Source organism: Harpia harpyja, chromosome 13 (assembly GCF_026419915.1).
Source record: "Harpia harpyja isolate bHarHar1 chromosome 13, bHarHar1 primary haplotype, whole genome shotgun sequence".
NCBI classification, from domain to species: Eukaryota; Metazoa; Chordata; class Aves; order Accipitriformes; family Accipitridae; genus Harpia; species Harpia harpyja.
This window is the reverse complement of record NC_068952.1, coordinates 37,369,242-37,386,124: the sequence shown is the minus strand read 5'-3', so window position 1 is coordinate 37,386,124 and position 16,883 is coordinate 37,369,242. Positions and strand designations below refer to the sequence as shown.

Genomic DNA, 16,883 nt, shown 5'->3' with positions numbered 1-16,883 from the left:
TAGTAGAAAGCAAGCTTGCAGTGAAGATTTTACATGTTTTAATTACAAAGAGGAAAAAAAGCAATGGCTTACCTGTGGAGAGGAGGGACTAAAAGCCACATTGATGACAGATTCTGTGCATCCTCCCAGTTTATGTGAAAAAGTGCTTGAACGCATTTCATATATGTAAGCCTAAAAACAATGAGATTATATTTTCACTCTAAAGAAATATATCACATTCTAGAAGCACTAAGTTATAGCATAGGAAGACTAAAGATTCAGCCTACAGAGAAGTTAGAAAATTTTCGTAATAGCTAAACAGATATAAAAGTCATCAACATCTTAGAACTGATTTCTATAATTCAGGGTAATTTAGCAAATGCTTAAGTTAACTCAGATGAAAAAAAAAAAGATTTAGAATGAGTAATGCAATCTTTTCCCCTTAAATAACTAAACATTAGGTATATTTCAAGTAAAAAGGCAGGTAAAAAATGACCCTTTTAAAATATATTTTTAAGGTGTTCTTCAGAACTTAAACCCTTTCTTTCAAGTAGACATATGTAGAATCTAAAACCTTGGTTTCTAAATTTGAAAACTCTTATGTTTGCCGCTACATTAAATAAATTTTTTTCAGTTTCTGCATAGGTCTTTGCAGTTTTTAATTGAACAGCATAGAATTCAATAACAAATCAATAATATTATGAGTGATGCGGATATCATCAATGAGAAAAAGCATACTGCCTGCCTTTGCTTCTCAAAGGAAAAAGGGAAAAGTGCTTTCCAAGGAGTGAATTAAATTGAGTAGCAAAATAAATATATTCTTATTGGTACAGTCTCAAACAATGAAAAAGTGCCAATGCAAAACTGCATTAAGAAACCAATCCAAAATTCAGTGAAAGTCATAGAAATACTGATACTAGGAAAACGATTGGATTGTGATATCAAATTGGCATTATCTTACATAAAGAAAACAGAGAATGTTTAAAAATAAATCCTGTAGTACAGGTCCTCCACAAAAGAAACATAGGATTGTTTTAGACTATGCCTTATCTAGTAAAAATAACAATTATTTGCAGGATACAGTCAGACAGTATGCATACACAAGTCATATCAAAAAAGACTCATAACATATGTAGAAAATATGCAGACTTATTTGGTACATTATAAACAAAATGTGTATCTCAAAAGAAAGAATAAATTGTAAAGCATGCAAAAAATAGTCAAAGATGATAATCCAAACTTTACAGTTTCAGTAAAAAATTGAAGTGTTCCATTGTCTTTACAAAATCTCTGCAGTTAAGACTATGAACATGGAATTCACAGCACAGCCTAACATAAACTAATCCAAACTGTGCATAGACACTATTACAACAGTGTATTACTCTGTGACTTGTCTTAAGTTTTTTGGATTTAGTACCCTAAAATGAGTTTAATCATTCAGACCCAAGGCAGCTGAGCTTCCCATAGCAGATGGCAAACTGCTACAAGATATATGTCCCAAAAACTTGTGGACTCAACTGACAGTCTTCCCAATTTATGAAAAGATTCATGGACCAATGCAGGTCCTGAAAAACGCTTAATGACTCACTCAGAAAATAAATCTTATCAGCCAACACCAAAGATTCTCTAGTCCAAACCAGCACTGAAGAAACACTGGATAGTCCTCGGTGTCAAATATTCCATTCATGACCATATTCACTGAGAGGCAAACCAAGAGGCCAACTGTAAATCTACTTAATTGCATCCAGTTTATATACCTCACATATTCTGGATTCAGTCCAGGATGTGGAATTAAAACCATCTACTGGCATAAATGAAGTACCTAAAAACAGACAGAAACATAGGTATCCATTTTTAACCTCTGGATCTTTTGTAGCATTCCACACAGATATTGCCATACCAACTGAGAAAGAGCAGAGTCCCCAGTAATGTGTTAAAATCATTGCATCCTTCCTAAAAGGATACAGCAAACGCTTGCTAATTGGAAATTCTGCCTTAAAAAGTAAAGCCCTCTTCCCTACTTTTTAAACTTCTTAGGAAACTGGTTATAATAATGAGTATTTGATTGCTAGTAATATAAAAGCAGCAATTTATTTTGTTTTAAAACATATGGCCATACCACAGCTACTGTAACTTATACCACTTGGGACATGATCAGTTCACAAGGGAACAGATTGGTAAGGGGAACTCAAACAAGATAAAAATGATATAATGACACAAAGGAAAGCATTCTGATATGTCTGTAGACATGAAATTATTTTCTCTGATGGAAAGTACAAGGCCATGTATTAGTAAATACAGTCTGCACACAGGACTACTCAAGTTCTTGCTATTTCCATACAGAAATGCCGCAATTGCTGTTTGTAAATACCTCCGGTTAGACATAAGATTCCTCTTTATTAACATAAAAATATTAAGAGGTAGTGTTGGTTATTTACCAAACATCCTAAACAGATTACAAGATTGTCAAGTAATTAGGCTTAAACAGAGAAGGTTTCAGAGTTCTAACATAATAGTACCCTTCAAAATTTCCCTTATTTTATAGGGCCACATCCATCCATTCTCATCCTTCCACACAGGTTTTCCATTCTTCACTCTGATGATACTGTACCATGACGCAACTGGTAGCAAAGTTATCAGATGCTGACACCTATGTGTTATCTCAGTACCTGCTAACATTGTGCTCTCTTCTTCATAGCCAAGCTTTGTCACACTGTATATCACCTGGCCCTACTGTCCAGACTTCCCACAGGACTTTCTTCCAAGAACAGAGTGCTAGCAATGACCATTTTACTCCAGCAAGGATGAGGTATAGAGACTGCAGTCAGGTTGTACTTCACCACCACCACCACAGTGCCAGAGCAGACTACAGAGGTCATGCTCACATAATTAATAGCAATCTGCAAGTCTCAAGAAAATGAGATGAGATGCCATAGAAGTCCATATTCCAGGAAGACTCCAGAAAGAAAAGGAGTATGCTGAGCGAGAGGACAGCAAGAAGCATTACAAGCTGCACTACAGTCTCTGGAATAGGATGCTCCTCTGCATCTAACTAACTGAAGAAAGAGAGTATTCGTGAAAACAGGGAGAAATCATTCTTACCAAACAGCCCCTCAAATCCTGTGGACCTCTTGTCAAAATGGTTCAGTATCACAATGCTCACTAATGCCATGACACGTTTTAGGTGTTTGTATCATGAATGATTCAAATCCTATTCCTCATAGCTATTGTACACATGTCCACCCCCTTTGGAACTGTGGGAATGACCGAAACAAGACAAATACATCACGTTTCTTAACACACTACAGAACTTTGTTAGATATAAGAACTTAAACACAATAGAACTGGATGAGGAAAATACTGGAGAGAATAAAATTACCTCTGAAATTCAGGTGTTTGGTACATAGCATAAGTCCTCTGGACTCCGCACAACTGACACATGGGGAGCTAATAAAATACATTTATGAAACTCCTATTGCAAGCAATTATTTTCCCTCACAAGCTAATTACTCTGCAATTGCAAGTTTTTGGAATGCCTTTATCAGTTCTTCTGCATATACTAAGACAAGTCTTTGGCAGAGAGGTATAGGCAGCAGACAGGACTATGCTTTCTATCACTCACCATCTTTTCTCTTTCTGGCCCCAAATTGCCTTACTGTCACTTTTCTTTTCCTCTTCAAGCCTACTCTCCTCCCTCCCTTCCATGGAAGTAGGCACAAAGAGGCAAAGTCAAGGAGAGCAAGAGTCAAGAGCACAAAATGCTCTGAATCACAGATCTACCAGGCCTTCCAACAATTTCTGAGCCAAGAAGAAACATGGCTCCATGTTTGAACCAAAAGAACATATCACAGAGAGACATGGTTAGTGAAGCTGAAAATTTTCCATCATAATCTAGTGGCTTACAGAGCTTTGCCAAACTTATCCAATAAAAATTCATTTTCCATTCCAGGTTCTCAGTTTAATTTGGGGAGGAGCACATTCGTTTTTGGCTTAATCTCTATGTCCCCATTCCTCTCTGTAAAATAGATGTGATAATATTTCACTGTTTTTTTGAAGACAAATCCAATATTTGTGAAACCCAGGTATTCTAGTAATTTATGCTCTTCCACACAGTTCCTAAATCAACCATTCGGCTCATACCTTTCTTTCAAAAAACGCTAGGAAGCTGTTGTGCAGCTTCAGTAGAATCTAGCAAGTGTGTATTTGGTTGTCTAAAAAGAGATGTTAGCTAGTCACACTTCTCAACCTAAAGAGCATTCAAACTCTTACCTCCCACCTTTCAGGAAATTATTCTAAGCTCTGAGCTAGTGGTTAGGCTGGGATGCAGAGCTCTTCTGAAGCGTCACATTGTGTAACAAGATTCACTGGGTCAGAGAAAAGTAATGATGACAAACAAGTACAGATAGAAGCCCACCTGTAGCTAACCACGGAAGCATTCATCAGCATGGGAAAGACCTTTACTTTGATCTTTACTACAGAGACTACTTTCGTAGTATTGAACAGCTGCTAGGCAAAACACACAGAACATGGCTGGGAACACAACTTTCCCACTGTACTTCCTTCCTACAGTTCTATCCTAACAGAACTAGTGTTAAGCTTCTTGCTGATACTGTATTTCTAGCCCTATAAATCTTAAATATTTAGCTGTGGTGGTTCAACTTCAACAGAAAACATGGCAGAGTCCCTGACTAAAATCCCGGAAAAGTTTATTATGTTGTGACAGCTATCATCTTCCCTTCCAGTAACTGTGCTTTCAAGGAAAGTAATAGCAAATATTTTAAATCAGAGTAATTTTGACATGTAACACAATAAAATGTGATTAGAAGAAAAACATCACCATAAAAAAGTGTATAAAAACAGCTTCTGTTTAAGTAACTCTAGTCACAGATATTTAAGCTAGTCAGTGATAATCTAAATTCTGAGAATAAAAGTTAACTTAGTGCAAGATCAAAAATAAACTTTTCAGTAAATTTATTTTTAACTTCAATAGTAAAAAAAAAAGAAAAAAAACTAAAAAACACCAACCCAAAGGAAATTGTATTTTAACAGAAATGACATTCAGGTATTCATAAGAAGTAGAATAACTCCAGTATAAACATTTTCCTACTATCGTCTGCCATCATTCTAGTTTTACTACATTTCTGATGTCATTCAAATTGTTTTTCTATTCTATACTTACTAGATTTTTTTAGCATATTCTTCTCTATAGAAAAAAAAAAACAGTAAGTGAATTATAAATGATACCATAACACTAGCCACAGAAGAAAAAAAAAAAAGTCGAAAATATGAATTAAATGACAGAGGAAGAACAGATTTTCAGCAAACCAAATGTAATAAAAAAGAAAGCAAAACAGTCTAGGAAGGACTCAGCAATACCCAAAATGCATATGTGCATATAATCTGTTATACACTTTAGCCAAAGTCAATCCCTTTTTTTTATATTAAGACCAATTTCTTGTAATAAAAATACTGATTCAGTAGATATTGGTATTTCCTTTCCATTTCTGTCCAAGGGTCAGCCAAAAGTAAAAATCATTTACCTGTACCAATAGCTTCCAAACAAGTTTCCTGCACCCATAACCACATACTTACTTGTGTTTCCCTTCACTTCAAGTCTGAAGAAAATTTGGAGTAGTCAGTTTTCATTAACCCACAATGTGAAAGTGTATTTAGCACCTTACATGTATACACAAGCTTGTGCTTTTTTCTTTAAATTTGTAGCAAGAGACAGGGAAGAAGGGTGAAGGTCCCTCCTTGAGGGGAAGAATTTGTATCCAAATGGAAAACTACTTAATTCTACTGCATTGGTAGAGAGAGTGTGCTAAATAAATTTACTCTTTATCTGCAGAGTTTCACTATAAATTCTTTCCTCTGTTTTCTTATACACTGTCTTCAAAGCAAACTTGTCCCCATCTGTTCCCACTGCCCCCTAGTCCAATCCACGGCCATATGCATTTGAGTCAAACTACTTACACTCCTACTCCCTCCTGGGAAGGGAAAGAGGGGAAAGCAAATCAGAAAGAGAAACATTGAAAGCATAACAGAAAAATATTCCTTGTTATCAGCTCTTGCACAGGGACCAGAAAAGCAACACCAATTTCAAGAAAACCCCTTTGCAACTCCTGTGGCTTTAAACTGGAGCACATATTTTACAAACAGATTGCAGAAAAAAAAAAAAAAATTATAAAAAGACACTGGTATCTTAGATACATAATTTGACTTTACACAAATAGAGATTTTTTTTCTTCAGAAGTTTTGCATGAATTGGCCAAAGTCATCCCTTTCCTGTGACTATTTTTTCTAATATTTCAAATGAGCTACAGAAGATGGAAGTGTTAAAGCCTCTTGATAGAAAAATAAATGAATAATCTTACTTACACTTTTATGAAAGACATCTGGATTTATTACTAAGGCATTAGTCTCCATTTGCCTCCACTAGTGCCATCAAACCTGATGCACACTCCCACAGTACATGATATAATTGTTTGGCTTGCGCTCCACCATCGCCTGTTTACACTGGTGCACATCTCCCACTGAACCGTGTATTTTTCCTCAATCTCAAGCTGAAAAAGCACCTTAAGTACTTACTAAAATGAAAAATAACAATCAGCCTGAAGCAGACACCCAACATGGAAAGTTTCAGCCCAAAATGTTCTCAATTACAAGCAACTGAAAACAGAATTATAGTGGAAAGTGTTAGACTACCTTAACTATAGGCATCAGTGCCAAATCCACACATAATAAAACAGATTTCACAAGTATCCTAAGCACTGATTAATGCTCTTCAGGCCCAGGATATCTTACACACTTGCCACATGGTAGCATGGAACGTCTATACAAGCCTGTCACCAAAATGTTGAGTGCAGTATGCCCTCTCAGAGTCCCTTCCCCTTCTAATGCTGCTTATGGAGGCTGTCTTTCTGGTAGTCACAGGAAATTGGCCACTACAGTAAGATCCCAGTTTCCACCTGAGTTCCTTCGACATAACTACAAATGGAGTAACAGTGAAAATTAATAATGCTTTTTATTATTAAAACACCTAATATTATCAAGATCAGTCGTCTTTCAAGATGCAGGGGATACTTTTCAAATCTGTCAGTATGCTGGCAGTTATAGCTAACACAGTTTGAATTTTCCTCACTAAAAAAGATTACATAAACAGATCTAAACCATATCTCAGATTTGCCTCTGTAAGCCTTTAGAAGCTTCCAATTTATATTTTTTCTGATTTTAGTTTGTATTTAATTAGCCAATTTCAAAGCCTCATGTATATGATTGTTTTTGTTTGTCTGCCTGTGGAATTTATGTAGCACCAAACACTGCTGTATCTAGGTTGCTTTTACTTTCGTAACATACTTAGGTTTGGCAAAGTGCAGAATTATTACTTGAAGATTTTTTTTTAAGATTTATCTCACCTCTCATTATGAAGCAGCATGGTTGGATCACACCCAGTCTGGAAATGGCTCTCTTCTGACTGCTGCTAAGAGTCTTTTCTGAATCAACAGTACCAATAATTGCATTTTCTGTTTGCGTACTAATGTTGACTGTTCAACAGAAATACTGCAAGATTCAGATGATGCAGAGGATCTTCATTCAGATGTTTAGGCATAACAGGGCATTTCATTACCTTTACAAAGGAATACCCCATCTTAATAAATTTGCAAGCAGAATGAAATCAGCTAGTAGGATTATAGGCACATGTACCAATTATACACAAAATTCAGCTGCTGTCAGAGTTGGAGATTAAGAGGTATACATATAGAAAACACAAGCCCTGCGGGTATAAGCCTATACATATCCACTTTTAGCACCTCGCTGCTGCATGCATTGCAAAATGAACTTTGGGTATTCATATCTACTTTTTTGCCTATATTTGAATATGGGATATTTTCTATAAAATTATTTTTTTTTAGCATAAAGGTTAACTTCTCATCCTTCCAGTCAGCTCTCAAAAGTATTACCAAACTTAAAGGTTAACACAGTAACATGCTGCAGCCTCATAAAGTTCAGTTTGAGAGGCCGGTGGAAAAAAGGTGTTCTGTAGTATTTAAATAAGCACGTGTCTATAGCCAGCAGAAAATCCTCCACTACTCTCAACTGCCAGTCTGGTTTTATGGTGGTCAGGTCTGAGGTGTAGAGGCATAGATAAAGCACTAGTCTGAACTGACCAAGAAGCAAACAAGAGCAGCTAATGTGCTCATGCTCACATAATTCCATGGTTCATAAAATACTCTACCAAGGCTAAGATTTTCTATCATCTTCAAAGATACACCCAAAGAGACAGCAAAGTAACAGCACACTGTAAAATCATGACTGTATTAATAAGAAAGCAATATTTATCTCTTTCCTCCTAGGACAATAGGCCTAAAAGCCAACCACACTACCAAAGAATCCAAGAAACTGAGATTCAAGAGTAACACAAAGTTGTGTTCTTCTTTGGAAAGGGACAGATTTTCTCCAGCAATAGCTGGCAGAGAGGTAGTCACAGTCTCTGTCATTCATTCTCTGCCACGGATTTCCTTCTGCCAAGCAATGTCAGTCCTGGTTTTTCCACAGTAAACATTACTAATGCTATTTTCTCCAGATGTTTTCTCTTAAAGCCCATCTTAGTAAAACAATATAGACATATAAAATAAAACTTGAGCAATATATAATTGGGATACCAATGACAGTGAAAACCAAAATACCCCAGACAGTCCCTACCACTGCTTCATATAATACATTCTGTTCTGCGAGCCCTCTGGTACGAAGTGTACACCAAGACAATAAATACTAGCCAACACCACTATCAGACATTTCTAAAAGTAATTTTCCAGTAAAGAAAATATCCTCCTATTTTTCCAAACCCAGTACTAAAGTAATCCTCCATTTACATACAGCCATACCAGAATATCATTCTCAAAGCCCTGCCTTTTCCCTCATCTGTAGTCTTTTATCTTCCATTCATTAGTACCTAAAAAGTTCTAGTGAAATCTTGGTCTCCAAGTGAGAACAACCAACCACATAATTTTATCATTCATATTTTGGGGTTCTTGGGGTGTTTTTCTCTTTGCTATCTAGACCATTTTATGCAATTTTGGACCTAATCAGATCCAGTTTTTAAGCTTATCACACCACAGACACACAAGGGTGGAAGTATTTCATGTAAATAAGATCAGAGTAACTGACCGCAGCAGTAACAAATTGAGACAGGCCTCATCTAAATTCTTCTTTTAAAGAGAAACGGACAGAAGAAAGGTATTATTGCAAACCTCCATTTTATAAATCAGAACTGAGCCACAGAAAGACTAATATGACTAATAATATATTTATGGGAGTCAAGAAATAGATCATAAACTCCTATGGCAATGATTACATTAGAAAGTAGTGCAGCACAATAGGAGCAGATGTACAGAACAAAACATTGCTGCCAACCCAACCTCCAAGTGTATTTTGGTGCTTTACTTTGGGCTATCTTATCTGTGATTCTGCGGACTGAATGCTGCTAGCATATAGAGAGCATTCAGTTTGCTCAATGATTTGCTCTTCCACTTCAGCCTCACCTGAAAGGAATTCATCTGCATAATCCAAGACGACTCTGTGATACAAACCAAAGGACAGTAAATGGGGAGGACTGGGAGATGTTCTTTAAGCAGGGGCGTGCACACTCCTTATCCAAACTAAAAAGCAGACGGTCACTGTGCACCAGTGCACTGCAATTCATACACCAAGGAAAACAAGGGGAAAAACTTTAAAAATTTAAACTACTTCAAATTACAGAGCTCCTTTCACTATGGCTTCTCAATGCCAAAATATATGTTGCCGAGTAAGTAGATGACAAGTTTAACAGCAGCATTGCATTTTGAATGCATTTATGAGTGACAAAATAAGAAATAAAATTTTTAAAGCTATCCATCTTGATGTAAGAACAGATAAAAATAAAACTAAGAGTTCTGTTATATCATATGCATTTTCCTTGTCCTTATCAAAGAAATTATTAGTCTAATCCAATAGGGAAAGTCATTAAGATATTATGTGATTTGAGACAGTGAATTTTACAACTAAATAAATATCTGGTAGCAAACAATTAAAGTATATTGCTCAGTAGGACTGACATTTTATTTGGAATATCAACCTCTGTAACTATTTAAAAGCAAGATGTTGGTTATAAACAAATTCTACAGTTTGTGTTGTGCCAGGTGCAGAATCTTGTATCTGAAAACAACTGAGTCTGCAAGCACTATCAGGTCCAGGTTTGCATCCAGCCACAGCTCACAGGTTTGCGGAATTCTTTGGATATACCCCCTGAGCAGTATGTTTCCAGCATCACTTGCATAATGGGAATTTACTCTAAAACCAATTTTGCACAAATGTACAATTCAGGGATTGACAAGTTGTTAGTACACTGGTGTTATGTATAAGCATCAAATTGCCTTATCTTGTCTCCTGTTACTCCTTTCAGTGTTGATGCCCTCTGGAGAAGAAGAAACAATCTTCCTGCTCTCTCTAGCTTTGGTGCCTTCACAGTTGGAAGGCATAAATTTAATCCTGGGTTTAGAATGTGTTTCAAAGACAATGTGGTAGGCAAAATCCTATACTTTGATGAAAAGCGTAAATAAAATGGAAGACAACTTCACACATTACCCGTGTATTTTTGTTATTGATTTAGCAACCTGTTATGCTGAAAAACTTCTGGGTTTGCAATATGGGTCAGTCAGTGTGAACTGTGAGCCCAGGCTTTGAGATTTGACATGGACACAGAGTTTTATGTTAGCAAATTCCATTTCAGCATTAGCGTCAAAATGTGCCACTTAAAGTCTACAGTTCAGAAAGAACTAGCAAGAATGAACCTGAAAACAATTAAATAGCCAAATCTTTATTTCTGCATTCCCTACTTCATTTCTGGAAACTTGGAATTTATTCAGAGAGCCACAAGGTCTTCAAAGATAAAAATGAAGAACCTAATTAGACATGAAGTAAAACAGCTAACTAGAACTACATGGAGCACAGGAGAAGATTAGCTATTTCTATTTTAAAAAGTAGCATTTCACACTCTCCAGATATTTTTGTCCTTTTAGACTAAGATTTCTTTGGTCAACAAATGTTTAGGTAAACATTTTTGTACAGAGCCCAGAAAAATGGAAATCTAAATCCAATTAGAGTATTTCACCAACATCCTTAATACTATTGTCTGATAGTCAGAAACCTCAAACTGTCCACCTGTAAAATGGTTAGAAATGAAAATATTATGTGTATTCAGTTAAGAAAAAGTCAACCCATGTCACTTGTAACCTTAGGCTATTTAAGATGAAGAGAAGATCTGATATTAGAAATGTTAACTTTCTATGTTTTCTAATCACAATGAATTATAAAAAGGATAATCACAGTTCAAAACCAGGATACTGTGGGTACCTGCTTTGATCAGACTGTCAGGTTCTACACAGGTCTTGGCAAAGGTTCTCTTAAAGAACTTGGAGTAATCAGTTAGGGGAACACTTTCAACCCATGATTTACAGTATGGACAAATCTCATACTAACACACACAAAAGCAGTTCAAATAAAAACAAGTGGCTACTTCAGCCACACAGAAGCTATACCAAGCTTTTCTCATATAAAATAGGTCATATACTTTGTAAGTAGAGAAAAAGGTAGACAGAATTTGCATCTCTTTGTTTACAATAACATATTTTGGTTTTCTGATTCTATGGCCTCTAGGAATATGGTTTTAATTTTGCTATTAATCAATGCAGCCAACATATTCCTCTCTGTCAAACACTTCAGATATTGTGAAATATAAAGGGCAGTTTAAGATTAATGTCTCTCAATTATATTCCAATTCTGCCTCTTTTGGCTTTAAAATCAATCATATTTGTTAACCACAGGGTGCAAGCATTGCACTTGATAAATTAAACTCCGAGATGATTGAAGACGCAGTTGTGGTCAGTGGAAAGTTACATAATTTATTTCCAGAACGTGTTATTTCAAGATAATACTTTGCATCCATGCTGTTGAATTTTATGCAGCTTTTTGAATTCCAATGGACATTCGCTTATAGAATACAATCTGCAAAAATATGTGGCTTCTTGATACTCTTGAAACTGTTCCAGTTGCACAACAGTCTATCTGTCAGGATGTTACTAGTTTAACAACATGAATGAACTACTCAGTGCCATGTTCAATTTTCTTTTTCAAAAGGAAACACAAAAGTATATCCAGTCTCAACATTTCAAAGAAAAGCCTCCTAAAAATGCCCCAAAACTGTATTTTGTCCTAACAGCACAGTTGTAGCAAGAGTCTGAAACTTGACTCAGTTTTCCTGAGGGGACAACAAGAAGAACAATTACAGTTCTCTACAGACATACGGTGCAAATTATGCAAAATTCCAACCCAGGAGCCACACTAAGTATTGGCTGGCACTGTGCCCACCAGGGACCACATGCCAACTGGAGCAGGATGCAGTCCAGCTATTCAGCTTCCTATGATGAGCAACCACGTGCCTAGAATTTGGAGTAAGGGCAAAATCATGCTCTATGCCTTTCTTTTCTTGTATCAGCAGTAATTCCAAACAATAGCCTTAATGCAAAAGAGAATACAGAAGGTCTTGTGACTGCACCTCTTTTTATACTATTCAAAATCAACCTTAGTTAGTAATCTCAACTAAACATATTTATATCATATACGTCACGAGCTGAGATCAATATTAGATGCATTTTGTTTCACAAAGTAAAAAGCCTTTCTTTTGTATTGCAAACTACATTTTTAAATGCAAATTACCAGAAACTTGAAAAATATATTTTATCATGGAAATGTCAAGAACACATTAGCTATTGCCAAACCTCCAGCAATCTGCCAATAAAATCTCTAACCTTCACACATGATCGGAGCCAGTATTTCAAAACTAGCCACAACAGTAAATTCCTCTTGTTCTGAATTTGAAGTTGACCAGAAACCCTGTGTCATAGTCCTGATGAGTCACCTAGAAAGACCTAGAAGGAAGTTAAACAGCTTTCCTACCCAGCTGTTTTGAAAGGATGTGTTTACAATGAACCCAACCCCAGCTGCGTTTCAAAGGCCTATACTACAAGCTAGCAATCATCTACCTCTTAGCAGACACCAAGAGAAACATTGTGCCAACAACGCAGGACTTACTGAATTAAAATTAGGTGCATACTCAAAAAGGTAGTAATACACTTTTATTCAGGACTCTGCTAAGTGTAATAATTTAAATACAGTTGATATTGAATGAGAAGAGAACCTGTCTGGGGAGGAAACACATAATCAAAGTTACACCATGAATTATGATAAGTTCTAATTACAGTTGAATGACTTTTCGTTCTGTATTCAGCTGACTGGTTCATAAGAAACCAGTAATGAAAGATTCACCACCCTGTATTTGGGAGCTTAATGAAAGATTCATAACCCTGTATTTGGGAGCTTAAGTAAATTAATGTGTTGTTGCTACATAGTTCCCAGTGGTCGGATATGTACACACTACATGATGCTGTGCTACAGGGGATACCATTCTTCTCATCTTTGATGGCACTTGACAATTCAGAGTCAAGCACTATGAAAACTTTTAGAAACAAGCTTTTAACAATTACTTTGAGCACTGAGATTTGGTTGTTCAGGGATTTTTCAGGCAAAATCAAGAACATACAGATCAGGAATCATATGTAACTGCTACATATAAATGAAGCATATGAAAGTATAATAGACCTCAGTTTTGCACATTAAGCTGAATCCTAGAAACATGCATAAAAAGACTACTTTGTGTACAACACAAGTAGCTCCTATAGTTTAGAAGGAAAATAAGCAAAAACATTACTTACACATTTGTCATCTGATCCAGTGGCTATAAACCATCTTAGAAGGAAAATGAGCAAAAACATTACTTACACATTTGTCATCTGATCCAGTGGCTATAAACCGTCCACAAGGAGATACTGAAATTCCACATGGATAGGAGCGGCTACTGTGCCCTTCAAAACGACGTTCACACCTTCAGAGAAATTTCAGTCTTATTAATACCAACTAAAAACTAGCTCTTCTACTGCCATTTTCATGAAATCCTGCTGAAGTCTCATCCATTTTTCTTAGTCTATAAATTTACTAAGGCAAATTCACAAATTAAGTTTTAAATATCTCTGCAGTAGGATTTTGACAAAATTGGAAGACATTAAAGAATATTAGCAAATAAGAATAAAATGAACACACAAAACTACCCCAGGACAATGCTCAAAACCATGCTTTTGCCTTGTTTAGTTTACAAAGATAGATAGAAACATCATTAGTATTTAGAAATGAGGAGCTGTGATGCCTACCATTAGACTACCCCTACTTAGCCATCTCAGCAGGGAAAGTCAAACTCCCCTGCATTAAGGGAGGGGTGTTGTGAAAGCCAGTCTGCTCCATGAAGCTTTAGAAATCTCCCTCAAGTAATTTATATCAAATGAAGATCCAGTATGTGGAATCATAACATGAATAATTATTGCTTGCTTTTCTTATACCCAAATCTGGATATTTAATCTGTGTTGCTCTATTTACATTCCTACTCCATGCAATAAATTATTCTATCTTGTAAATTCAAAAAAGGCAATATCCAAATGACATCCCAAACTCATAAATCTAGCTATCTACCCTACAACTGTAGATAACTTCTTACCTGTCCATGTTAATATGGTCTAAAGGAAGGAATGCATTTAAATTTAACACAAGGAATTAATTATTTCCTACTTTTCATGTTAATATTGCAAGTAGCATTGTGGAGTAAGTTTTTGATAGCTGAGCGCACTTGAACCATTTAAAAATAATAATGTTTTTAATGAGATGAAGATTAATATCCGCCTAAAAAAAAATCTGTGGTTGTAAAGAACTGTGATAGCTTTGTAGTCACTACAAAACTAAGGAAAAAAGTAGTATTTAGAGTTGCTTCAATGTTAAAAGATATTTTAATACAAGAAGTATCGTTTACATATGTATACACCATTTCAGAGCTTTATTTTTATACCCACAAGGTATCATTTCAAAACAGACTTATAATAACCTCTATTCTTCTTTTGCCTTTATTATGAATGCTATAAACCTGCCCTTCTCCTTACAAAACAAATTAATATACTTCACCATAATACAGCCATCACACATTCTTATTTTTATGTATGCTAGGTCCAGGAACAAATCTGAAAGAGTAACATCTCCTGCCAGCACCTGTGATATACACTTTTTCCTGGCCAGTGAAATCACAGACGCTATGTTAATTCAATTGACTGAACCCATGTGCAGAAATCTCTAAATTTTTATACCACATTGTTCTGTTTTAGACACGCATGTATGTGTAGGAATGCACTGAATGCCAAGCTGATTTCGTTCACCCAGGTAAAACAAGCATACTTAAACAAAAACATTACTTTGTGACTGATCCAATGGCTATCACTTAGTAAAGCATAAAAAAAAGACACTTTTGAATGCATGAAAATAGATCATTTTACAGAGCCTAACTCTGAACTTTCACAGATTGTATATATTTGGCTGAATTCCTGTATAACAAAACTACTGATATCAATGGACATTTTGAGTATACAGTAACCAGACCTTTCACCTCAGGCTAGTTCTACCCTAAAACTGTCATAAATAACTCAATTTAAGAGAACACTACAGTTCAAAGAGAAGTAACTTATAAAGACAGTCAATTACTGTGACTAAGATGTAGAAACATTCTTCAACTTCGGTTTGCGCATAGCTCTTGCATGAATATTCAGAGACTTTCAATAACCAATGGCCGCATTTGGGCCATTGAATAACCTGCCTCTATTCAAGCTTCCTATTGACAGTAAAGGAGAATACTAGCTACCTCAGTCTCCTCTCAAATGCAGCATTCTAACATATATGGTTCCAAAGGTTAGGCAATGGAGGACAAGTCACAGAATACATATTTGATTTATACTTTCAAAGAACTTTACTTTTTGTGAGGTAACTTAAAAGAAAACATAAAGGGTAGCACATGCTTTCCATACCACAGCTTTCACAGAATCATATCATGATTGAGGTTAGAAGGCACCTCTGGAGGTCATCTTGTCCAACTTCCCTGCTCACCTATTGTCGGTTGCCAAGGACCGTGTCCAGACAGGTTTTGAGTATCTCCAAGGTGTGAAATTCCACAACCTCACTGGGCAACCTGTGCCAGTGCTCAGTCACTGGAAATGGTTTCCAGAATTAGTTGTTCCATCACCTTCCCAGGGATCAAGGTGAGGCTGACCAGTCCATAGTTCCCTGGGTTCTCCTTCTTGCCCTTTTTGAAGATAGGAGTGACATTTACTTTCCTTGAGTCCTCAGACACCTCTCCTGATCACCATGATCTTTTGAAGATAATTAAGAGTAGCCTCGCAATGACATCAGCTATCAATGAGCTGAAGGCAGGCTTTAAAGAAGACAGAATTAGGCTCTTTTCAGTGGTGCCCAGTGACAGGACAAGAGGCAATGGGCAAAATTGAAATACAGGAGGCTCTGTCTGAACATCAGGAAACAATTTTTTACTGTGAGGGTGACTGAGCACTGGCACAGGTTGTACAGACACGTTGCAGAGTGTCCCTCCTTGGAGATATTCAAAAGTCATCTGGACACAGTCATGGACAACCTGCTGTAGGTGACCCTGCTTGAGCAGGGGAGTTAGACAAGATGACCTCCAAAGGTGCCTTACAACTGCAATCATTATGTGATTCTGTGATTAAGCAGCAAAGGCATTATTGTTACTTTGGGCAAGTCTTTCAAATATCTTAAGACAGTGTATTGGGTTTGTGTGGTGAGGTTTTGGTAGCGGGGGTGGGGGTTACAGGGATGGCTTCTGTGAGAAGCTGCTGGAAGCTTCCCCCATGTCCAACAGAGCCAATAACAGCCAGCTCTAAGATGGACCCACCGCCGGCCAAGGCCAA

General features: G+C 36.5%; 1 protein-coding gene across 1 annotated transcript in view; it reads right to left on the bottom strand.

The window, feature by feature from the left end:
* The window catches only part of WDR27 (WD repeat domain 27), a 134,265-nt gene that overhangs the window by 62,923 nt on the left and 54,459 nt on the right, over window positions 1-16,883 (bottom strand). Inside the window, exons 22-23 of the mRNA XM_052805988.1 lie at window positions 13,855-13,957; window positions 73-171 (exon numbers count right to left, since the gene is read on the bottom strand). Of these exons, the coding sequence (XP_052661948.1) occupies window positions 73-171; window positions 13,855-13,957 (202 nt within the window). The remainder of the gene's footprint in view (window positions 1-72; window positions 172-13,854; window positions 13,958-16,883) is intronic.